The sequence below is a fragment of the Telopea speciosissima genome, chromosome 10 (assembly GCF_018873765.1).
Source record: "Telopea speciosissima isolate NSW1024214 ecotype Mountain lineage chromosome 10, Tspe_v1, whole genome shotgun sequence".
NCBI classification, from domain to species: Eukaryota; Viridiplantae; Streptophyta; class Magnoliopsida; order Proteales; family Proteaceae; genus Telopea; species Telopea speciosissima.
In genome coordinates, this window is record NC_057925.1 from 9,718,177 (window position 1) to 9,744,288 (window position 26,112).

Genomic DNA, 26,112 nt, shown 5'->3' on the forward strand with positions numbered 1-26,112 from the left:
GAGTTACCTCCGAGTCTGAGTTAACAATAGGCCCTACTAACCCCAAATTCGCACAAAGTCTCAAACCATCCCTCAAAGCTCTTAGTTCAGCAATGTTGTTTGTGCAAGCACCATAGAAATTAGCAAAAGCAGCAATGACAGAACCATACTTGTCTCTGATGATGCCCCTCACCACCACCCTCCCCTGGGTTTCCTTTGCAAGTACCATCAATATTGAGCTTAACCGTAGAGAAAGGAGGGCACCAGAAAACGGGGGTCGCAGGCCGACGAACAACCAATTTTTGAGTAATCCCAAAAAATTGGAGAATCATAGCGTCCCAAAAATTCGGGTGCTTACGAAATGAAGGAAGAAAAGGAATTTCTCTCACCCTATTATAGATCACCTCCACAATGTGACTGACCGAACGGGCTCTTTCCCCATGCCTACAATTGTTCCTCTCTTTCCACAACTCCCAAACAATAAAAGAGGGAAGTAAACCATTGATCACACCACCGAGACCCCTTCCATGAGCATGTCCGTGCTAGAATAAAATTCTATATCTCACATCCTGAGTGGGCACCAATTCTATGGGGACTTGAAAAAAAATCTCATATCTTGTTAGCCGTTCCTCCTGCCACCAAACAGTGTGTTGTCGTCTCCCGCACAGGAGAACCATAGCATAAGCATTTGGAAACAAAGGGAATGCCCATCTCCATAATTGCATCATCCATTGGAATTAAGCCGCAAAGCACTTGCCAGGTAAAAAAAATAATTTTAGATGGCAACATCCGGTTCCAAAGCCATTTCACAAATAGCCTCTCCGGCGAAGCTGACCAAATTTTGTTCCATAAGGCTTTGATAGAGAGTTTGCCGTCACTTGCCGGCGTTCACACCAATCTATCCGCCTTACTTGACTGAGAAAAATTTTCATTCCGGATATTATCAAGCACTATGGCCAAATCAATTTTTTGCAAAACATCCTGATCCTAAACACCTTCTTGATTAAGAACATCACACACCCGAGTTGAGAGATCAAGATTAGCCGCCCCATCCACACGGTCAAGCAGAGCACCCCACCATAACCAATTATTAAGCCAAAAATTTACATCCCCTCTTCCAACCAGCTATTGTGAATTTGAAAGAAGTGTTTCCTTATGAACCATTGCTCTTCTCCAAGATAACGAGCCAGTCAAACATGGACTTACCAAGGCAATATGTGTATTCTTAAGAAACTTAACTTTAAAAAAAGAACACCATAAGATGTTATCTGACATCGCCCGCAATAACCCTTTCAGCCGAAGCGCCAAGCCAATGTCCTCAAGACGCCTCATCCCTAGATCCCCTTCGACCATGGGTTTACATACCTTATGCCACCCCACCCAATGATGGTGATTGCCCCATTCTGACTGTCCCCACAAGAAATCCACACAAATACCATCAGACTTTTTAATGACCGTCTTGGGAACCTCCAGTGTGGAAATAATATGTATTGGCATAGAGGCAAGCATGTGTTTAAGCAACACCAACCTTCCATCCGAGGACACTAGATTCCCCTTCCAGCCCGCCACCTTCTTGCGCATCTTAGCTAAGAACTCATCAAAAAAAGACAATCTGAGTCTGCCAGCATATAGGGGAGCTCCAAGATATATTATCAGAAGTTTCTTTCTAGAAAAACCAGCCACCGCTTCCACCATTCGGCATCTATGATCGATTGTCTTATCACTCATCACAAAGCAGCTTTTCCATCAAGCTATGTCAGTTTCTAGGTAAGATGAACACAAAAGAAGAACTCTTGGGTAAAATGTAATGTCATTATCATAATTACACCAATGGGCGAGCCTTGGTGTAATGGTTAAGTTGCACTATTGCAATCATCAGGTTGTACGGTCTTATCTCATAAAACATTGTATGCGGTACTTGGGTAACAATTCAAGCCACCCGCCCAAGCCACTGATAATTAATAGGATCTGCCTCCTCTGTAGCGCACCCCTAAGCTGCACATTGTCTGGCATGGCAGCTCAGGTCGACACGTGGATCGAATAGTGAGGACTGATAAAGCACATCTGTCCTCGCCATTTCATTGACACCCAAGCCACGTGTCTACCTAAGTTGTCACACCGAATAATGTGCTGCTCGGGTGCATTGTAAAGGAGCCGAATCCCACTTAATAGTTTAGATGTCCTACCCCCGAAAAGACAAGTTACTTGTATAGAACCCATTATCGTGATCTTCATGCACTGCCAATCTGTGATGCCATTGTTATCGGCATGCATTTATCACCATAATGTTATTGATTCACTTCAACTCACCATCTTAATTTCAAGGCAAAGAGAGAGGGAAAACCAAACACCCCACTTGAGAACTCTACATATAAAGATTTTCTCATCATCTAACTTTAGTGGAGAGATATATAGAATGGTTGTAGAATGGTTAGAATCTGATCAAGGTTTTGTTATGATTATCAGGTTGTCAATTGCCCTAGTGGATCGATTGATCCTTCCACATACCAGCAACTACTGTCTTAAGGGGTATGGGGCTCCTCTGTGGCGTGGCAGGGCGTTCAGCGCACATCCGACAGCTGGGCACTCTTTATCAATCTTCTCCAAACTCTATAAATTTATTAGATCATAAGCTAAGTCCATCAGATGAGACTCTTTATTAATCATTGACGGGAATTTACATCAAAACACTAAGGAAAGTGGTTGGACTTTCATTTTGTTTCTTAATTGAGAGAAGTTTGTTTTCTCCTTGAGTAGGAAAGTTTGATTTTGTAGGCACAAGCCTTGGTCCTATAACTTTTTGGGAACCTGTGTTTCTTATACCATATTAACTCTAAATTAAATAGAACAAATAGTGGCAAGGTTCTCTGATACAACATATTCTCAAAATAATGTTGCACTATGATCACTGACTGTTTAATACAACAAAAATCCTGCCTGGATATAATTTTCAAACCACAAACCAACTTCAGACTCAAGGCAATGACAAGTAAAAAAGTAAGGTTAAATTATAGAACCAATTTCTTCAAAACCAAAACAATGGCAAAAGCACAATACAAATTTTTTTTTTTTTTTTGGTAACTGGAGGAAAGAGAGTGCAATGGCAAGCAGTATATAGCTCTTACTGAAAACTTTCCGCGAAGAGAGTGAGAGGAGGCGTTGCAAAGAACCCTTAAATTTGAAGAACCACAGCAGGGTTCCTCTTCTACGACAGAACACGGTTCTACTCAGGTTTTCGTCTTAGATCGTCACACTGGTTGCCCTCTCCGACGGATACTCCGGCAAAAATCCAGGAGTGATGGAGAGGTTCATTCTGAGGTCGAGACTCAAGAGGAGAGAGAAGTGCAGAAAAGAGGAGAGAGAGGAAGGATGTTAGGGTTGAGAGGAGTGAAAAATAATGTATTCAAAATTTGGCCTTTGGATTTAAAGAAGCCACGTGTCGACATACTAGATATGCACAAGAGTGCAATGGTGGATCGGGCAATGAAGACGATACAAAGGAAGCGCAAAAAATTATTATCTCCATTTATCTGTCCCTCCATTTCCTCCATTTCATCTAATAGGGGGGAGTGGACCTCACTCGGGCAGTGTGTGCGGACAGGGGGTAGGATGGTCATTTTTGCACCCCCTATGAGAGGAAATGGAGGAAATGGAGGGGCAGATAAATGGAGACGATAAAGATCCCAGTTTGAAGCTCTCATATACTAAAGGTCTGTAACTTAGTTAGAATATTTTTTTATTAAAGATAATCTTGTATAAAGTGGAAAGGTGAAAAAGGATGCAATTAGCTAAACCAAAATGGCTTGGAGACCATGTATAATACTATACATGTGTTTTTCTAACCCAAAAGCTCTTGGGTAGTAGCTCACAAGGTTCAGTTCATTTATCTAAGTTAGAAAAGTAATAAATTTTGTTTGTTTGTTTATTTAAGTACTGTATGTATTGATTTTTCTCACTTATTCATTTGATCAGCTGATAATTGAGGCCATTGCATAAGCTGGCCTATATTTTGGTAGTCTATTTGAACAGTTAAACTTTCATTACTTTGGCTTCCCAATTAAGATGTTCAATTATGTGATTATTGGCTCACTGCTTATGTACCAACTTCTGATTTTATTTCTTCGTGCGATATTTTTGGAGATCACCTAGTGAAAGGTAGGAAGATTCTCAGGAAATATTCTGTTATTGGTTTGTTTATCTAAGGGATAATCTATAGGTATATGTATACAAGATTCAAATCGAAGCAAAGTTTTTTTTAAAAGATATGATATTTGTTTTTGCATTAGTGAAATTGATGTTTTGTGAATGTTAGGTATATTAATTAGTGAAATGGATCTTGTCGTCACTTCATACTTTGGAGTTTTTTTAGTGAAATTGATGTTTAGTTGATGTAATTTCTTAATTTGTACTTAAATGGATGTCATTTGATTGTAGTTTTTTTAATACTGATAGAACTGGATATCAATAGATGCAAACAAGCGTAATACTGAAATGGATGTTAGTAGATGTAATTTCTTAGTACTAAAATGGATGTCAGTGGGTTTTGGGCATTATTATTGAAATGGATGGATATATTACATGTTTGTTATGTAGACTTCTGAGTCTATTCCAGCATTTGTACAAACGTCGTGGTAAGACACTTTTGCTGGTGTTTATTAACAAACACCTCTAAATTAAGGCATCCCAAGCTCTATAGCGGCGTTTATACAACTACCATTATAAGATACTTTTCCCGACATCTTCGTATAAACGCCACTAAAAGTCCATCTATATGGGCACAATGCAAAAATGCAATCGTTCATTAATATGGAGGCATTTTTGCAGCGTTTATATAAACACTGGGATATGTCTATAGCACCGTAGACTTTTTTTATTTTTATTTTTTTGTAACGAGTCTTGGCTTCCTATTTCGTTTTGATTAGAAGAGGAAAAATTATTGACATAAAAGGAGAAAAGTTTTCTATGGGGAGAGTGTACCGCCCATGCCCAGACAGTATGGGGGCGAAATGACCACCCCAGCCCCTATGAAAGGTGGAAATCCTGCCCCATGATGCTTTTGTATGCACTCTCATTGGTCCTCACATTACATTCTTGTAGGGGCCAGGCTCTTCCACAGAGAATGCTCCCCCTTAATTTTTAATTATTACATGGATAAACTTGACTCAGACTTGGGGCAGACACTCTTGGAACCAAGGAATAATGCCCTCTCCATTATTCCTGATACCCACCTCAAAACTCATTGGCAAGGGACTGCCTCCCTTATTGATTTTTAGGGAAAAAGAAGGCTGTCAGGCTATATGACACCTAAGCCCGTACACATGAAAAGCAAAATTATCGACCCTCCCTTTAAATAAAAAATCACCCATGTTGGATGTCCTCTGGTGTGCTCTCATTGGCCCCTACGCTGGTGTAGGGGCAATGCAGCCTTGCATTGTTCCTCCTCCCTGATTTTAGTTAGGTGAAAATTTTTCTTTAATTCGAGTGAAGAGACTAACCATTGGGTTACGATATTTCTTGTGCCTTCTATTATAGGAAGTTTTTTTTTTTTGTAATACTTTTTAGGGAAGTAGGTTTTTGTCTGGGAGTGTTGTCTTAGTGTCTATCTCTCTCCTCCTCAAAACAAAGGATAGAAGTATCTTTCATATAGGGAAGAGAGAGATAGACTCATGGGAGTGTTGGCGTAGGCCACACTCCTAGACAGTTCTTTTTCCCTACTTTTTATTAAGATAAGCCTGGCCACAAACAAGTCCCACAAAGATTTAAAAAAAAAAAAAACCGGAGGAAATTGACAAGAGCAGAGGGTAATCACTCCAGAATAGATCACATTGATGTTGAACATCAAATGAAGCCAATCAGTCCACAACAAAATCCCCTTCCCACAAGGTGTGTTGGAATATGGCCTCGAGGAGTTGACTCTTGAGCAAAAAGCAATTATCCAAGATGTATTTTAATCACCATGGGACCCCTGAGTTTTTTCCATTTAATGAGTTGATTACCATCAAGTTATCACTTTCTATGCATATATATCTAAGCCCTTTGCTCGCTGCTACTATAGGAGCTTTCTTGACTGCAAGAGCTTCTGCCACACCTACATGTGAAATGCCGCACCCCGCATAAAAGAAAAATAAAAATTTCCCTTCATAGTCTCTTCTAACTCCTCCAATACCGTCTGGTCTTGAATTTCTATGACTAGTGTCATCTACATTAACCTTGATTACTCTTACAAGGTTGACTTATCCATTTTACCTCTTGTTACGGGTAAAATACCCCAACTACTCGCAACGAGACATGTGGAAACACGGGAATAGGAAGCATGAACAGGGAAGTCTCTCACCTTATTTTCTCGATATGGAAACCTTCTAAAATACCAAAAGTAGATAGATACACTCTGATATAGAGACTTAGAAGATCTACGCCTCCAACTCCCCATTAAGGGAAGGAATCTTATCAATCCTTAATACATAGAAGCTTGCCTAAAACAAACTCTCCAAGAATAGTTCCCATTCCTAAAGGGGAACTACTAAATCAAGCCCGATTCATATCAGAGAAGGATCCTCCTCTCCAATCCATGCCACCAGGCCATTAGTATAAATAACACTCTCTCCCCAGGGGGCAAGGTATGTTACAATTCCTACTTCACACTTAGAGGAGATTGCTCTGATGTTCCCTTTAGTTGTGAGGAAGCTGACTTAACCATCGAAGAGTCTTTGCCGAGCACAATCCTGGCCCTCTCACGGTGTCTTTATCTTTCATCTTCCACAGGTGATGATCGGAGCATAGCTCGTGACTACGGAAAGTCAGTTTTCTGCCACATCTCTCTATGATCATAATCTTGAAGATCTCTTGGTGGAGCTGGTAAATAATTTTTAGCAAAGTTATTGCTCGACCAAATAATGCTTTCCATACTACTATATTTTTGTCGGAAAACCCAATCCATGTAAGAGCTCCATAAGTGCCACAAAATGTTAGTCATTGTGGCGAGCAACAGATCATACAGTGGAACCCCCCCCCCCCTTGATAGGGCCTTGAGAGCCCATCTACATATGGATCTACCGTAAGAAGTTTGAAATCCCAAGGCACTATTCCTTAAATGTAGTTCAACCATTAGAACTTGTGGATAAAGAGATTTGCTTTTCACGGAGGATGAAGGAAAAGCCGGATTTTTGGTTCTCCTCCAGCCGTGGCAAGAGCTGGAGGATCCAGCCCAGCCAAAACAAGGGTGTTTGGGTCATTTCACAGGCAGGACTCACCCTTTGAAATGACCAAACACCCCCTATTTTAGCTGGACTGGATCCTCCAGCTCCCGCCACAGTTAGAGGAAAGCCAGGTCTGGAAAAGCCGGGCCTTTTATTAACGGGTCACAAAGACGAGTTGTTTATGGGTCCCATGACTGATCTACACGGACATAGTTGGGATGAGAGGCTGTTTGGTCTTTCATCTTTCACTTGGCACTTTTTTTCTTGGTTTTGCTTTTTGTTTAGTTCTAATTGTCGGGTGTTTACTGCATGTATGAGAAGCCATTGTAATCTTTTTGGGGGTTGAGACACCATCTACTTTTTAAATTTAAGCTTGTTTTCTAGTAATTTTACCAATCACTTCTATGAATCTGCATGTAAAAATGATTCTTCTCCCAAGGAGTATGAATCAGGGACAGCTAATGTTGAAATACAAGTCAATCTTGATTTACGTCCAAGAAAGTGTTTGCTTTTTTTCCTCACTGTAGTACAGTTGTAAAATTTTCTCACATTTCTGAAACTTTTGTTCTGAAACTTTAAAAAAAAAAAAAAAAAACTACAGAAACAAAAAGCATCTTCCACAATTTTGCAGGGTTTTTCACCTTCATGGAACCCTCTCATTGGATAGAATCTTTGTTTCAAAGAAAACCAAATGTACAGAATTAAACATCCTTTCCCTCTTCTGGATAACCTAGTCGTCATCTTTGGGATAGGTTTAGGAGTCTCCTCAAACGAAAGATCCTTCACCTTTGGAACCCTTTCCCTGGCCAGAACCATCTGTGACTCAATCTCCACTTTTGATGGTTTAGTAATGGGATTTAGTAATGTGTCATGCGCCTTTAAAAATACTTTCTGTAATGATTCTGATGAATGCATTCCGTACATATGTTGTATTTTTTTTTCTTTCCAGTTTTACATACCTTACTGTCATTAGTTTCATCCAATATCTCAACTGTTGGATTATAAATGAGTGAGATTTGTGAGACATAAAAAGGTTGAAGGATGTATTCTTTGTTGATTAGAAAACCCCAAATTTAAATGTAATCGATTAAGGATGACCGCTTATACTCACTATTTATTATGAAAAAAACGTAGTTAATGTTGTTTGTTTGTTAACACAAACACAACAAAATCATGTATTCATAAGATAAGGGTGACATGAGAATCACAAAACAGGACATAGCAACTAAGGATGGTTCTAGAAATTGGACCCCCCCCCCCCCGAGAATTATCTTAATTTATTTTGGGCCTAATAAGGCTCTTGTTTTGGGTTCCTCTTATCTACCTGAATTTGGGCCGGCCCATATGATGGGCTTAAGTATTTGGACTTTAATTTTGGAGCTTGATGGGTTTGTTTTGAATTCTATTTCCTGGGACTTGATGGGTTTGTTTTGAATTCTATTTCCTGGGACTTGCTGGAACTTAAGGCTCTGCATGGCAACATTCCAAAAGCTTGGAATTAGCTCAATGTTTGAGTCAAAGGATTGAGTTTAGTTTGAGATTCGAATTTGGTGTTGGGGATTTGAATATTATTCATGAGTTGGATGTTTGTTTGGCCTATTGGCCGAGAGTAGAGTCTCTAGTTTTAGGCGGTTAAAAAATTCTGGTCAGTTTGGTATTTGGATCTTAGATTGTGGGTCATAAATTCCAATACAATTTTAATTTTAATTTTGACTAGTGCTTTTAAGAGTAGGTTTAATCAATTAGTCTAATTAGGACTCATAATGCGTTAACTAAAACATTAATATTTTATGCTTTTTTTTTTTAATTTATTTAATCTAGTGTAATACAAATTACTGAAATTAGTATATCATAACTTAGTCATTTGGCTTAGGGTAACAATTATATATTTACCTAGTTTTTTTTTTTTCTAATAAAAAAATAATAATTAAAGGAAAGATAGAATGTAGGTTACAACACCAAAAATAGAAGTCCCGCCATATATGTTGTTGGCTTTGGTAGCAAGCCTATTAAAAGGAGTAGATGTCCCAAAATCTTCAATATTACATAGTTAATTACCTAGTTTGTAGTAACATTAGGATTAATAGTAAGCAACATTAGTCTATATAGGAGATCGTCCTTGGCTGGGCGGAGTGGGTGCCTAATATCTTTCCAGTTTGTAATATTACAGATACCCAATGATCTAGACAAACTTGAGCTTTATCCATATAGTGAGTTATTCTTCTTCCCTGAAAAGAGGAGATGTTTATACGTCTGAAATCTTTATCAAGGTAGTGATTCCCATTATACTATTTACTCTCTTTTGACGTGAGTGAGTATAGTCTCGAGATGGAAACACCTCGTGGACTCCCTTCTAGGTATCAAATTTGTGATTTTGAGTTACAGGAAAAATTGTACATACACTTGATGGTGGTGATCTCCTCTTTCTTTGCTAGCCATAACATGGATACTTTGTCTGATCATTTCATGGGGAGCTTAAGAATTCATACCTGAGCAAGAAACGTGATTCTCTAGGACACTTCGTCCTCCCAAGTAGTTGGATTGATATTAGTTCCTCCAAAGCTCATAGCCTGTTATGTGCCTAATGGGGCCCACTCTAGTGTATGGGCGCTACATTGGGCCAGCCTAGTATGAGATAGGTTAAAGGACTTGATTTAACTCGTTCCATCAGCTTCAGAGCTTTTGGCGTATCGGTCAAGTACCTAACATTTGGTATCAGAGCTGGGTACTATGTCAAGGGTTCGAGTCACGGAAAGGGCTACCTAGGAGATGGCTACCTGAAGTAGAATGAAGCCGTCAAGAAAGGGCTACATACCACCAGGCAAAAACCCTGGAGCAGAGTGGAGCTGCTTGGAAAGGGCTACCTACCGCCAGAGTAAAGCTGCCTGGAGTGAGAGCCGTCGAGGACGACGACTGTGGAAGTGTGGTGGTCTGTTATATGCCTAATGGGCCCCACTCTAGTGTATGGGCGTTAGATTGGGCTAGCCTAGTATGGGATAAGTTAAAGGGCTTAATTTAACGCGTTCCATCAGATTCATAGATTTTGGCATATCGATCAAGTACCTAACATAGTCTAACCGATAATTAAGGATATATGTGTAGACACTGAATTTTGTCACCCCCTCGGCGATGATGACAACAGGACACGGACAGACACCGGTATCTCTCTCAAGAAGGATTTTTGTCCCTATATCTAAGCCAAATCACCCTAGCATCCCTAAAATGACTTATAAGACCCTCTTACCAAATGTTGAAGAGTCCAAAGGGAGGAAAAAACCCAAGAAGACAGGGCCCATGGGCCCAGACACACCCTGAATCCCAAAAATGGCCTATTTGGGCCCAAAAAGTGAGGAGAGGGGGACCACACTGTCCACGACGTCGTGGACAGTGTCCCACAGCCTCGTGGAGGTCCCCCACGGCAATGGTATACGGATCCACGCCAACGCGGAGGTTTTCAACCTCAGCAGGCTGACGTCATCCACGGCGTCGTGGAGGACCTATCTGGCCAGAGATGTGGGGCACTGCCCCCTATAAATAGGAGGGTCCCCCTCCTCTCATTGCAGGGAATTTTAGGGTAGGGAGACCCTTCTAGTGTGAGATCCACCCCCTTTCAGCCCTGGTTTTCTCTCTTGAGAGTGTCTGTTAAAGTGAGGTTCCTGAGTATGGGTAGATCCATCGATTACCCGCTTGAGTGAAGAAGGCTCACCTCCTAGTCAAGATGTTATTCCGCTTGCATACGGATAATAAAAGCCTCCTTTTATAGCCGTTATTCTGTCTGTATACAGATAACGAGAATCCCTTATACAGCTGTTGCTCTGCCCGAAGTCTGAGTAACGAAACCCATCTTATATAGTCCTTACTCTGTCCGACAAGAGAGAGGCAAGCCGATCGTCCTTCTCCACCTGAGCCGTGGAAAATCACATATTTCATATTTGGTACATTTTCATTTATTTCTTGTATTTCTTGACAGGTATCTGTCTCTTTCTTTCTTATTATTTTTGGCATAATGTAGACAATTAAAGTAACTCGCTTTAGTGTACATAATAAATGATTTTTCTTTCTTTGTCATGATTAGTGCATCATAACTTAGCCTTGCATGTTAGTATATGATATATTATTAAGGGAGAATATTCGAAACAAACATCTAGTGGAAAGATCGGTTTATCCGGGCAAGGTGGGTGCCTAACACCTTCCCACTCTCGTAACCTGACTACTTACCTTGAATCTTTGACCAGACCATATGGAATCACATAGTCCTTTCCGTTGATCCCGGATGGGGCTACACCCATTGGGTCTTAGGCCCTAATCCTAGGTGGCGACTCCATTTCTTCATGACGTATAATCCCAATCCCCATGATGATATATCGAAACGATATGCCGTTATTCATCGAAATCGATCCTTGTCGCAATAAGGGTGAGGAACCCTCGTCCCGAGGACCGCGGTACTTGCAGGTTTCAATTTATCAAATTATACAATCCTTTGTTTAACTAAATTATCCAAAATAAAAATACATATTACTAAAATTCCGTAAATAGTGCCCACTCTATAGCAACCACCAGACCATTGCCATATGTATATATATATTAGTGATTTATTTAGCTTCATTTGAAATGACTTACTATTGATTATTTCAATTATTATTTCAATGGGAGGTGGTTTCCATTGGTCTAAGAGTGAAAAGGATGAAAGTGAGTGGATAATTTTTATTTGGGAAAGGGAAACGTTAATTGGTCGTATACGACGCAGGGCTCATGCACCTAGATACAGGGCTGCATGAAATGACCGCTATGCCCCCATGAAAGAAAGAAATCCTCAAGGGAACATCAATCATTTCGTCCAGCCCTGTGTCTAGGCACAGGAGCCACGCACTACACGTGACCAGGTAGATCTGGACTCATGAATGTTTAGAGAAATCATCCGCAAAATTGTCATCGGGCGTAATCTCACCCCCTACATCTACTTAGGTTAAACAATCGATATACACCATAGTTAACAAGTTAACATACCCTCATCCATGAATGAGTCTTGCCCGATTAAGAATTTTTTATAACTCACCATCCTATCATTGGGGCAGTGGTAGTGGTGAAGTACAATGAAGTAGGTGTTTCCCTAAAATTTACTTCAGCCTGAAGCCGCTGTTAATACAAGGACCTTTACTTCTCTGCGTGAGGCAACGGTAGATTCTTCTCCAGCCTTGGTACTCCAAGGACTTTCGTTCAAAAACAAAAAGTGAAAGAAATGGCACGAAAACAAGCATAAACGGGGGAGAATGATGTATTAAAACTCTAAATCACTCTGTGTGAGTAATCCACAATACAGAACTAGAGGGGCCGGAGGCAAATCCCTCAATACTACACCATTGTAATGAAAGCAAAAATTAAAGATAAAGATAAAAGTGCAAATTTGGGTATTTGATCAAAATGTCATTTTCTTCTACCCTTATTCTTCTATTTATACTACAACTAAAATGATAAGCATTGATCGGTTATAACTTTTAGATCGATTGTGGCCACTTCCCACAATGTCAGGGTTGGTTATAACTACCTGACCGACCAAAACCGTCAATTAGTTACTTGACCGAATGTCATAACTGCACGTATTATGACCGAGCATATTTAGACTGTCTTATCTTGTTTTGGCTGAACCTCTTTTATCCTCGAAAGTTTGACCGAGCAAAATTAAGGTGTAAACAGTAGGAGAAAGAACTTTTTTTAATGAGAGATTTGGCTAAAAATAAGTTTAATTTCTAAAAGATAAGGAGAATTGAGTGACAACCCACAACAAAGACAAGGTAGGAGGTGGAATTTTCCATTGCATTTAAAAGAAAATTAAGCAATGATAGTAGCAGCTAAAATTAGGGTGTAAATGGATAACTGAAAATCCGAATTTGATCCGCATCCCTTATCCGTTTAGGGCCATCCGTATTCGTTTAGAAATATCCGAAATAAAATTCGAATACTCTGATAAAAATCCGTTCGGAAAAATATCCGAATACTTAATAATAAAAAATAAGTAAATAATGATCTTGAGGATTTTTAAAGATTCAACAGGTTCTAGAATCTGAGGAAAAGAGAATCATGATCTAAGAGACATGGATTGAGAGTGAATTGTATCCTCTAGGGGGAGGAAAGTCCAGGTTACACCAGACAAAGATGTAAACAGATGGTCAAAAATCCGAAATCGATCCATATCCGAATCCATTTAGAGTTGTTCGTATTCGACCAGGGAATATCCAGATCCAATCACATCTGACCATTGTGATCAAATGGTCACTGGTTCACGTCTGGAAATAGTCTCTGCAAAAACAAGGGTAAAGCTACATACATGATGACCCTCCCCAGACCCCGCAGTGGCGGGAGCCTCATGCACTGGGTACGCCCAAACAGTTCATTGCTTTTAGTTGACTTGGGTTATTTCCACTCACTTCAATTTCATTTAAGTACCAATGAAAACTTTTCCCAGACATTCACTAATTAAGTTTTAATCGGATGTCTCCAAAGAGACATAGTGAGTCTATGTCTCCATAATTGTAACTTTACATAAGAGAAGGCTGTTTTTATTTGGGAATGCATATGTTAGCAGAAAATCTACAAAAAAAAAAAAAAAAACACTTCTTTGAAACAGCACTAATCACTGGCTTAGCCTTGTAAACAAACATATAGTTCTTCCAACAATCCAATAATAGTGAATATGAATAAAAATCATGTCATACATAGATCAACCAAATTAGTTGATGTAATGATGTCAACAACCAAGCACCTCCCCCCCCCCCCCCTCTCCCCGAAAAAAAAAAAGAAAAAAAAAATACACACCCATGCATACACATAAACCAGTAAAAACTGTTGGAAAATGCAGCATGGTCCGCCAAAATCCAAGATTAAGTTGCATCTCCAATGTTATGGCCTCCGAAACTTGGAAAAATCAGCCAAGTTTGCTGGTCAGATGAAGAATTGCTGCTGACTGAGAAATAATAAAATGTATATACATGCCTTGGGTGATTTCTGTATTGTAATCAATGATATGAAAAGGCACATCCACTAGTCTGCCAATTCTCAATAAAAACTAGTAGTGTTGTTTCTGTCATCACTTTCTGGAGCTCACAGAATAAGAGCAGGGGTTAGGATCTGCTTTTTCAATGTGTCCCTACCTCTTCCAACTGCAGCAAATATGGTGTGCTTTAAGGTCTGTTGAAGCAGATATCACTAAAAGCCTCCTGCTTGTGATGGGATTGTTTCAGATGTCCTGGAGGCTGGAAATAACCAGCCATATGTACAAAGTAAGTGCAAACAGTACATAGCTGCATTCTTTACCACAAACCAACGTGGCATCAGAGGAAGCATAAGGAACCACATCATTCATCAATTCCACCATCCATGTACTTAACAAATTGAGGGGATTATTAAGTTAAATAACAATAGTGGCATCCCTTGATGTTACTGTATCAAGAGGAATCGAGTTTCCAGTCAATCTCTATATGGCTGCAATTACATAAACCTTTGACTTTGGTTAGAGCTGCCTGCCTATGTTGCAATAGTGCACGGGACCCGTTGTCCACCTGCTTGGACATATCCTCAGCTTTTTTTTTGCGGGGCAACTTCCGAGAGATGCTCTTCCATTTTGATTCAAACTCACAAGCTAGAAAATGGAAAAGGGAATCAAAATCAAATATACACTTCCAAATATCAAAACACAACAGATATAATTGTAAAAGCAGCACTGAATATATTCTTCAATGCTCAACTCATATCTATAGCATTAGTCTTCAATGTTCAACTCATCTATACTTTTCCATAAAAGAAAGGAAGGAGAAAGAATCTAATGTAAACATGAAAACAGCTTCCATTCTCATTACTGAACTGTTGAAATGTGTTAGCACTCCAGTTGGAAGATCAAGATCTCATGTAAGGAATAATTTGTGTGAACTAAGAATCATTCCACATATGATGTACAAAACCAAATCCATAAATGAAATGATGAAGCAAACCAACCATCATGTGATGCAAATTGTCACACAACTCAGTAGTGACAAGTTTGCTATTTAGGTAGGGGTCCATCTGTTTGTAACCAAACAAGTTACAAACAGAAATTGTACCAGCATTTTTTGCCCTCTATACAATGACGTGGCACTATAATAAGAGGACTAATGATGTAATTTTGCAATTGGGGAGAGAGAGAGCTTCACCTTGAGACCCAACAAGAGGGGGAGTGGAGCCGGAGGGGAGAGAGATACGGCTGCGGCAAGAATGGGGGTAGGGGCAGGTTAACAGATAATCCATTGGAACAGGTGCTAGCACCTGCAAATCCGACGACGATGCTGGAGTGAGCACCGGAACTTACAATGGCTGACCTTCCATTCACCATAAACAACTACACCTACAGTAGAGTTGCAGGGGTGGGGTGGGTTGATGATTGCAGTCTGATTGCAAAAGAAGCAAACCCCGTTGCAGCTCAGTGATCTAAGAATCCTAGTCCAACACACACCTTTTCTTGATTAAGTTGCATTTGCAACCAGACTTAAGTTGAAATGGCAGTTGACTGATTTGAAAGGATTTCTTCCCAACTCAATGTCCTCCAGAGTGAACTGTACGAAGGGCCAAATAACTATGTGAATTGATAAGGGACATAGGACGAAGATATCCGGATGAGTGACCAAGGCCCGATTAATTTCGACATTTCTTTCTTTATGATTGACCTTTGTGACTGCAATTTTCTTTCCACGAAGAAGAGTTGAGATGCAGCTACCTTGAGGTTTCTTGAGAAGATCTTCTATCAAGTGTGGTAACAGACGGGGTGGGGGCTCACGTGCAGAGGGATGGTGGCAGGGGTAGCAGGGGCAAGGGGATGGGTTACAGAGGGACAACAGTGGCATTGGATGGGAGGTCACGGACAGGGGGTACGGCAGGGGCTGGGGCTGGGAAATTGCAGGGTGGGGGCCCCTTCGGAACAACAGCAGCTTGTTAAGTCGAGCAATAAGAATCAATGAGGAAGTTCTAATCTTGGTGTGGAAGGCAGGATTATAAATATCGGCAGGTATCGATACAATACTTATCAATACGATACTTATTTTTCCCAAAAAAAAAAGTCTGTAATGACCGATATGGGACTGATACGCTCCGATATGAGACCAATACGCTCTGATACGGGACGGATACAGTTGATACGATCTGAAACGGGTCCGATACAGTCTGATACGGTCCAATATAGGTAAGGTACACATGATATGCCTCCTCTAAACCAGCAAAAGAACAAACATGAGTGATATACGAAACTGGTCTAATATAAAAAAACAAAACCCTAATCTTCACCATTTCAACAAGTTTTAGGGATTTACAGGGCTCAAATCATGGATCGAAACAGATTTGGGCGAAAAAAATAGTAAAGTTGCAGATCTCTTTTTTTTTCATCACTAGATTAGGCAAAAACGACTTAAGTCCTTGCATCAAGATTATATGCATAACTTATGCGTACTTGCGTCTCTCCGATATGATACGATGTCTCTTAAAATCACCCCTGTGATACAATACCCAATAACAATACCTAAATCCTTGGTTGAAGGTCTTGCTGCTATCCATTACAATGAGAAATTATCAAATAAACGAGAAACACAAAGAAGTGCAGACCAAGGGAAGCCAAGTTCTTCAAAAATGGCCAAGCAATCAATGGCAAGTCGTGTGGACCAGGAAAATAGAACACACTGAGATTCAGTTACTAGTAATGAACAGAGTTTTGGAGGACATCATTAACGTCAAGAAGATGGGCAAGGGTGGCGGGGCATGGGAAATTGTAAGGCTGGGGGTGGGACCGAGAGTTGCAGGTGGGGCATGGGTGGGGGCTCACAGACACCATCAACGACAAGAAGATGACAAGGGTGGCAGGGTGGAGGCAAGGGTCAGGGGAGGGGAGGGGAGGGGTGGGGGGGGGCTAGGAAATTGCAGGCATGGGGGTCATGACGAGAGTTGCAGTGGGGAGAGCAGGGAGTTGTAGGATGCGGTGGGCAGGGGAGGGAGGGAGATGCTGGGACAGGGAGGGGAGAGGGACTGAAATTACAAAAAAATCTTAATTAGACTTTCAAACATAATCAAGGGTATGAAAGGAAAGAAAAAATAGGTTACAACAATCGGTTGTAACCGCCTTGGTTACGAACAGAGTTTCCCGTTAGGTAGAGAGGAATCTTAGGATAGCATTCGATCTGTGCTCAGATTAAGCACATAACGAACAAAAATTGCAACCTGAACCTGAAACCCATATATTAATCAAATTAAGAAGGAAAATCTGAATGTCTTGAGAACCAAGGGTAAGAGCAAGTACTCATAGGTCACAACATATTTATAATCAAGCTGAAAATGCCTATGCAGACCTCTTTCTCTGGGCCTTCAGGGTTGGGGGTGTCCATGTGACAGGTTAGTAATTGCCAACCATAGTAACTACACCTCAAATTATATACAAAAATCCTCCTCCTGGGATTAGAGCATAACTGATATACAATCAGCAAAGCATATTGAACAAGATTTTGTTGCAAATCCAAAACCATGAGTAAACAGTCAACTCTTGAAAGGTTCTACTCAACTCAACTCAACTGAGCCTTTTCCCAACTAAATGGGGCTGGCTACATGAATCCTATTTCACCATTTAATCCTATTTAAAGCCATTTTCATAGTTATCCCAAGGCATCAATATCTTTTGTCACCTTTACCTTGGTACAACGGTAAAGATTGCTCCATTGTGACCAAGTGGTCACGGGTTCGAGTCTGGAAACAGCCTCTCTGTGAAAACAGGGGTAAGGCTGCGTACATTATGACCCTCCCCAGACCCCACAGTGGCGGGAGCCTCGTGCACTGGGTACGCCCTTTTTATAACCTTACATTTTTTTAACCCTGTCAAATTCTACACACACTCGTACCCTGAAGGCTTCTTGGGAATCCCCTAACTTATGAAATGGTTCTATCATTGAATCTCAACCCAGCACAGTGTAGCAATTGCAATATTTCTGTAAAATAGTTTGATAAAACTTCATTGATAGGATGCATTTGTCACTCCTCATGGAAACTTCTCATACTTCCTAACAAAAAAGGTCATCCCCCCAATGTTTGGTCCCACCTATGCAGAGACCTGGGAGGGGCGAGTTCGGAATCATTCCTAGCCTTCGGCATTTTTGCGCTAAGTGGCCGTCCTCAAGACTTGAACCCGGGCATTTTCCCTTGCGGCCCAAACCTTTTACCATTGCTCTAAGCAATGGTCCCTTCATTCTGCCTAACACATGTCTAAAAATACTCCAGTACCAAATAAACTCCACTAAAACCTGGAAGGAAAAGGGGACTGGGGGGCTTTTCACCCTTAAAGATCAATGTTCAAAGAACTTCCAAACTTCAAAGCCAACCAGAGATTTTATTTTTCTCCTTTGTTTCACTTCTCTGTCTCCAATGTACATCCTCGAAATAAAGACGCCTTTAGTGCATCATGTGGAGATATGGTAGAATTAACATTCCAGGTAGTATGAGAGGAAGAGTAGAAGGTCGAATCATTATAGAAGACCTATCTCTATCTAAATCCAGTAATCTTGAGAAGATTATCATCAAAGAGGATAGTCAATGCATTATCAATTCATACAAGAACAAATAGGAGAGTCACCCATGAATGGATCACCATACGTGATGCTGGGCTCTTGAATCAACTGTCTATGGAAGTCGGACAAAATTTTCTGCAAACAGATCGACTGAATTTCTTACTTCCCTGGCAAATATGTTAGCTGGGAATTATATCCCGATTTCTGGGAGAACTTTCAAAATCTCAAGTGCCATGAACATACATCAGGACTCAAATATGTGGTCTTTATTCATCCAAATGGAATGAGTGGGTGGGGTGTAAATGGAAGAAGTTAATATGCTGAGTTGTCATATGAAATGGTAATGAAAGTTCAAGAGATCAGGGAATCTTAAATAACAAAAGAATGACCTAATCTAATTGTAAGGATAATTTGTGAACGAAACACTACTAAATTTTCCTGACAGTAGCTGATTAGGATTCTTTTGTTGATCTTCCAGTTTTATATTGTTCTACCCAAAAAAATTCCCTTTCAAATAAAAAAGGAAAAGAAATGGAAAGGAGCAGACAAAATCCTGTGTTTATCCATGTTGCTAAGTCAAACTAATAATACCTTCATTTTTGTCCTCAAATTCATGAACAAGGCATGCATAAACCCAACCTTTTCAGCATCGGATGCCTTTAGTATTGGCAATCTATTTAGTTTCCACCTTGACCCAGCTATAGTCCCTATTGATAACATCCCACCTCTTTCCCCAAAAGGCTAGCTTAAGCTAAACTTCAATACCTAAGGGAAAAGCTGGTAGAGCAATCTGAAGAGATGCTATGGCCAACAATAGGCAGTGATTAGACGAAACAGAAAACTTGGATCATTATAGAAGTCCGGGTATAGCCCAAAAATACTGAGAAAATCATCACTGGAAGAGACTACCAGGCAGTTAGCAATTCATTCAAGAACAACTAGAAACCCCATCCATGAAACTTTGGATCAGCGTCTCTGGAAGTAAAGTAACAATAACATTTTGCAAATAAATTAAGTGAATTTGCCAGTCCCCTGGCAAATGGGCGGTTGGGATTTATCCCAGTTCCCAGATTTGGCTGAAGAGCTTTCAAAAGCTATAACACAATAAACATAAATCAGGATGTACAGAGAGATCATGTCGTCCTCAACAATATATATGTATCGAAGTAATTCATGAGATTATAGGCAATTAGATTTTAGTTGTGGATCTTCCTATTTTGTATTTTTCAGAAAATACTTCCATTAAAATAAAAGAAAAGAAAACAGAAGAAAACACAAGCCAAGTAGTGCTTATGGTTCTGAGACAAAATAATACCTTGACTTTGGTCCCTAAATCCTCGAATGAGGCATGCACAAATCCAAGGTCTTCCAGCACGGGATGCCTTTGCTCCACCGTTAAGTTCTCCATTATGTTGCTTCAGACTACAGAACAATTTCATGCCTTTAGTAGTTTTTTAAAGTATCTAATCAAGCATTCAATACAGGAATGCACCTATATATCCAATTGGTAAGAGGTAAAAGCCAAAACCTTAAAGAGGATAAAAATTTTCAATAACACAAAAGCAAGAAATACAAATAGCAAAGCAATATTCGTTTTACTACATGACCCAGAATTTCAAAATACAAGGGTTATAAAGCTCAGAGATACTTTCCTGCTGTATCCATACTCCAAGATGTGTGACGGAACTGATACTTTGTTATATCATTATACTACTACTTTTAATTAAACTGTTACCTTATTTAAAGTTGATCAAGAAGATGGTGATAAATATTAAGGAGAAAGTTCGGGATTTGCTCGAAGTAAAAGATTCCTACAGAAATGCAAACAGTTGAGATATTTGTGGATCAGCTGAAGTATTCCCCCCCCCCCCCCTCCCTCAATTGTCCATGTCGATACCAGGATTTTTTAGCTCGGATTGAGATAATTAGGTACCATTTCTCGTTAGCTTCATATTTAGGAAAAAATAATAGATTTCACAAGGTCTTCATCAACTGCATGCTAAAGATCAATCATCAATTTGTGCCACACAATGCATGCAAACCATAAATTCTTTATGTGTAAGATTTCTTAATTAGTGTTCTCGGAATTATGTATGGATAATGGTTCCACCAAAAGCCATGTCAAGGTTCAATGAAACTGCAATGGGAGTCGATACGAGAAGCTAAGTTTGGGCAGCTTGGTCACTGAAAGAACAATGAAGATGAATTGGTGAAGCTTGATGCAGTGCCACTATCACCTTTTTACAGCATCAGAAGACAAGGATGAAGGTTAGAGGTACTTGCACCAGACCTGTTCATGTTTCTATAGGAGCTTTCCTAGCCGCTATAATTTTGATTAGTTGTCTTCTTTGTCTGAAAATAGGTTTCATTTTCTTCACCTGTGAGAAGTTCTACCAATTCTTTTCTTATTCATCAAAGTTCATCCTAATCTCCATCGAGATTACAGCCTTAGCCCTGTCCTTTGCAGCCATTCACTCTTGAATCCTTTCGTTCACGGAATACTCTAATACTAAATTGCATTGAGGTAGTGATAGCGCATTGAAATTGGATAATGAGCATGGAAATGAAGTCGTATTATTGGGAGTTCTTACAGGCGGGACCCCTATCTATAGAAGGAAAAGAACGATATGGGACAAATTTGTTCTCCTTATCTGCATGCCTGCACCTCTGATGAAGAAATACAAGCACATTAATTTCATTAATCCTAATAAAGTACGACTTCTTGGAGTTTATGCCCTTAGCTTCTCCATGTAAGCCCAGTTGGCATCATTCCAAACAGCCATTCCACAGTGGAACTGTCAGATGAAATGCTGTAATGTTTTCGGTGCAAGCTAGAAGTAGCAACCCTTAAGAAGTCACAGGCACTTTCAGGTTGTCAACATGACAACATTACATTGGCACTGTCAAATTCCAACCCAAAAGACTAGTCTATTAGGTGGAGGGACTCACAGGTATACAAATACACGATATCCCACTCCTAACTGATGTGGGATCCTAATTCCTAACAGTCACCACCTAAAACATCATTTTCAAGGTTTCTGAGCTGAAACCATCCCATAACAAGAGCAACAAATCCTCAATAAACAAGAATTTCTGTCTCGTCACCTCTCATGCACATAGCGGCATCCACATGGCTCAAATTTCGGTCAGAGTTACCTTATTTCCTTAATAGGCTTCACTTACTGTATTATCTCCATTAACACTGTTCTTTTTTAATATCATGCTCATCTTACCCACCTAACAGAATCAGTCCCATGTTATGCCAGCATCTCAATATTTGGCATTTTATATTGCAACCATAAGAACACAGGCCCACCCAAAAGAATAGGTAATTTAAGGGAGAAAATTTCTATCCCTATATATTAGAAGACATAATAATAGGTCAACTGACATACAAGTTGAAACTCTTAATATTCAGATCTGTATTCTTGTTATTAGAGGCTTCAACCACCCAAAATTTGAGGCACATATTGAAGAATCAATAGAAAGTATTCCAACAAAGATGAAGGAAATTGGATATTTTGAGGGTCAAAGTAACCTGATAATGAAATGGTGCATGGTTTGGCCCCTAAATCTGCCAAGAATTCGGTTTTTAATAAGTTGGATTTTCCCCCATTCCAAATAATTAGAGTTTAGCTTAAAACACCCAAGTAGGTTTGTTAACATAAGCTTCGATCCACCAAAAAAATTGGGCCTCATAACGAAGGATCAACGGAAAGGGCTCAAACTAAGATGAAGAACAAAGGAAGGAAATTGGATTTAGGGGGATCACCGTAACCTTATTGAGTCTATGCCCAAATTGCAAATGATTTGACCCCCTAACTCCACCAAAATTCAGTTTTCCGATTTCTTCTCCATATTAAAACTCAAGGGAGATAGGCTATACCGGCGAGAGAAATTGTTGGTGGCGCCCACGTAAGTCTTGATGGGTGCATTGGTGGAGAGGATAAGATAGACGAACCATGAAGATGATTTTGATCTTGGACTTGGGTTCGCCTGCGGTTTCTTTGATGAGGAAGACGAAGATGGAGACGATGGAGTGGTCGATTTGAGTGGTTGCGGAAGGTGTCGTTTAAGGGAACGAAACGTCCTCGAGAGCCGTCTCATCTCACGCTGATTCTGCTGCTTCTGTACGCGGGTGATACTTTCGTCTTCCTTCTGCTTGGTTGTTGATCCGACTTCAGTTTCCAGTTAAAACTTAACAACCGGTTTTTGAATAAGGCAACCATTGACCGTTGCTCAAGCCAAGGGTCTTATGGCTTATGCAGATTGCTGTATCGCACATCCACCTGGTAAACTGACGGAAAGGATTCGATTATTACATTGTCATTTTTAATGAGAACCGTTGGATCTCGGGATCCATCTTTTGTCTGCACTCCGCACTAGTATCTTGTTCAGAGATCATAAAAATTATAGAGAATAGGAAAATAACTAACTTTATCTAGAGGATGGATCAAGAAGCAGCATGACCCTTGTCTCTCTCTAGGTTTTTAAAATTTTTTTTTTTTTTAATGGGTGGGGCCTAGGGCTGTAAATGGATCGGATTCGGCTCGGATAGTGCTATATCCGCATCCGCATCTGATTAGCTTTCCGGCGGATTCGGATAGTGCTAAATGGATACGGTCCTACGGACATGGATACGAAAACGAATTTTGGCTATTCATTTACACCCCTAGGTGAGGGGACTGGCAATTTTTATCCTCTCCTATTACAGCACGATGCATTACGTGTTGTAATGCATCGTGCAACGGCTACAGAGGCCATGTGCACCATGTGGGGCCCACTATGCCACATGGCCTCTGCAGTACCGCACGATGCAGTATAGCACCGTATTGTAATAGAAGAGGATAACGATTCGGGGACTGGGGAGGGGAGGGGAAGGGAAGTGGAGGAGGAAAAGAGATGTGCTTGTTGAAATCTTGACAGCAATTAATTGAAAGGATATAGAGGCAATTATTATGAACAAAAGTTTAAGCAAATGTTTTATAGTTTTCTTTTAGGTCTTTGGGGTACAATAGAAATAGTGGTAATCTTATTGTATTGGTACTTGGAACGTTATTGTGAGGTCAATTGAATTTGGTGGTAGATATTTCATTTTGTCTTAAATTAGTGTCATCGCTATCACCACATTGTTTTGTGAGACTCTTATTATTAAGACAAAAAAGTAAAATTTATAATGGAAAGAAAATGCATGTATGCTTAAGAAATAAGATTGTGATACAATATATAAATAAAAGAATAATAACTTGATTTTGTAAGGTCAAAAAGGAATCTGGTGATATATTCACAAAGCCTCACTGAAGTTTATATATGATACATACATGGGAATGAACTTAAGACTTGTGACATAAGTCATATGACGAATAGCCAACATATGTGAGGTTGAGTTTCACTAGATGATTTGTTTATTCTGGTTAGAAATCGAGTACGGTAATACTCACCATAATTAAGAGGTTGAGTTTTACTCTTAATCAATCGAAAATCCATTTCATGTGGAGGTGCGTGTTATCTGTGGTGTACAGTATGGGTTATCATAGTAAGTTAAGGTAGGAAGAGTGACCGCCTATAATAAGAATTTTACGAGCAAATTTTCTCAAGATCCCTAACACTGAGATGGAGACAAGGCCAAGACCCATATTATTAATAGGAACAAGGTCAACTGGTAGAATATGGTTAATAAGTTCATCAGCTACATCAATAAGGAAAAGTTTATGAAGTCGGACTTCACTTGTACTCTGTAGTGTGGCTTATCAGATCTAGTATATATTTAAGTTCAAAAGACATCTACAAACGATATGTCCTACTATTTGTAATATATTTAGTTATTTCGTTTTAATTTCATCGGTATTTGAATTAATCTTGTGGGTGAATCGTGAATTTTAAATGATTTTAAAATGAAATGTTAGCACATTCTTACATTTGTGTCAACTCCCAGCCTATTTGCATGTTACATGCATGCTTCTAACTCGCTGAGGAAGAAGTAGTCGATTGGAGGGATGAAATTTTCTAAAAACATGGTCTTTTGATCACTGGAAGAGCCAACCAACCGGCTCACCAAGCGTTTGACCGACAACATTGTTTTCTAAAATTCCTTTGCGAGTCATAACTATTGAGCTCTCGTTATAGGTGTATGAAATTTGACACCATCTTTTAATTGCCATTTGTCTTGTTCAATAGAGGTTTTTAAGATGGGGGTATAAAGAGTTTTCAAAAATAAATTAAAAGTGATATATCATTGTCATTATCGTGCACATTTTTTTAGTATGCATATGAAATGACACTAATCTTTGTCTCTCTCTCTCTCTCTCTCTTTCTCTCTTTCTCTCTTTCTCATTGGTGTTTGCCTTTTCAAGTATGGTTTTGTGTAGTCTTGAGAATTCCCTTCTCCCGTTTCTTTTACTTGACTTGACCTGATTTGTTATTATTTTTATTTCAAAAATCGTTTCGTTTTATTTTTATTATTTTAGTGAAATAGAAATCAATAGAATAGAAATTCTGAAATAGTTGTATGAATTTTGAAATTGAAATTTGATTCTGTTCTTGTTCTTTGATGAACACATGATTAATTTGATGGGCAAAGCAGTAATTTCATGTTAAAACTAAAATACCATCCTTCTTCTCCTAATGATCTCACCACCACTATACCACCATTACCAAGTAGTACCACCTCGTCGCCACTACCACCGCCGCCACACCACTACCACCAGCTCCTTCCCGACCCTGACAGGCCGGGAACCCTCTCCCATACTTTTTTTTGAAGTCCTTTAATGTAGTTTTCCAAACATTCACTAATTGCTCTCCAAAGAGACATTGTGAGTCATGACCTTAGTTAGTAAATTTGTGTATCATACGCGTATTATATGCGTTTCTGTATTTTTAAACGTATAATACTTTTGTCCCCATATTTTTATAAAAAAACGCATTTTTTAATCGATAGAGTATTATACTCATATAATACGCATATTATATGTTTTTTTTTTTAAAAAAAAATTACCCAAAAGATTAGAATTTAGGGAAACGATTTCACTTTCCCTTTCGTCCCTTTCGATTTGCGTTGAACATCCAACCATAGCAGGCAACAGTAGCCGCCCTCCATCTCCAATCATCCTCGCCATCTCCGTTCAACAAAGCGGCACTTAAGTCTTGTACTCTCCTCTTGTTTCTCTGGTCTTTGAACTTTGATGGTGGTAGTGAAGCAAATGAATCTGGTGTGATATTGGCGAGAACGGCTCAATCTCTATTCTATTTTATTCTTGTTTTTCTGTCTCTTGTAGCTAATGTGTACAGTGGAGATCCATATCTGAAACTCTCCCTCTTGTCTTGTGTTGGTTAATTAGTGGGAACTCATCCCCCTTCACAAGAACACATCTGGT

The 26,112-nt window shown here is 39.7% G+C and overlaps 1 protein-coding gene across 1 annotated transcript; it reads right to left on the reverse strand.

Annotated features, from left to right (window-relative positions):
- Nucleotides 1–14,180: 14,180 nt before the first annotated feature.
- Nucleotides 14,181–22,947, reverse strand: LOC122641406 (structure-specific endonuclease subunit slx1). The gene is made up of 3 exons (XM_043834631.1): nt 22,626–22,947; nt 20,055–20,161; nt 14,181–14,811 (listed from the first exon to the last, which is right to left on the reverse strand). The coding sequence occupies exons 1-3, from the start codon at nt 22,844–22,846 to the stop codon at nt 14,618–14,620; spliced, it is 522 nt and encodes a 173-aa protein (XP_043690566.1). The 5' UTR covers nt 22,847–22,947; the 3' UTR covers nt 14,181–14,617.
- Nucleotides 22,948–26,112: the final 3,165 nt, after the last annotated feature.

Coding starts and splice junctions, on each gene's coding strand:
- LOC122641406 (XM_043834631.1), bottom strand. CDS start 22,846: ATGAGACGGCTCTCGAGGACGTTTCGTTCCCTTAAACGACACCTTCCG. Junction 20,162..22,625: donor ACCAACAATTTCTCTCGCCG/GTATAGCCTATC, acceptor ATTGTTCTGTAG/TCTGAAGCAACATAATGGAG. Junction 14,812..20,054: donor ATTTAGGGACCAAAGTCAAG/GTATTATTTTGT, acceptor TCCATTTTCTAG/CTTGTGAGTTTGAATCAAAA.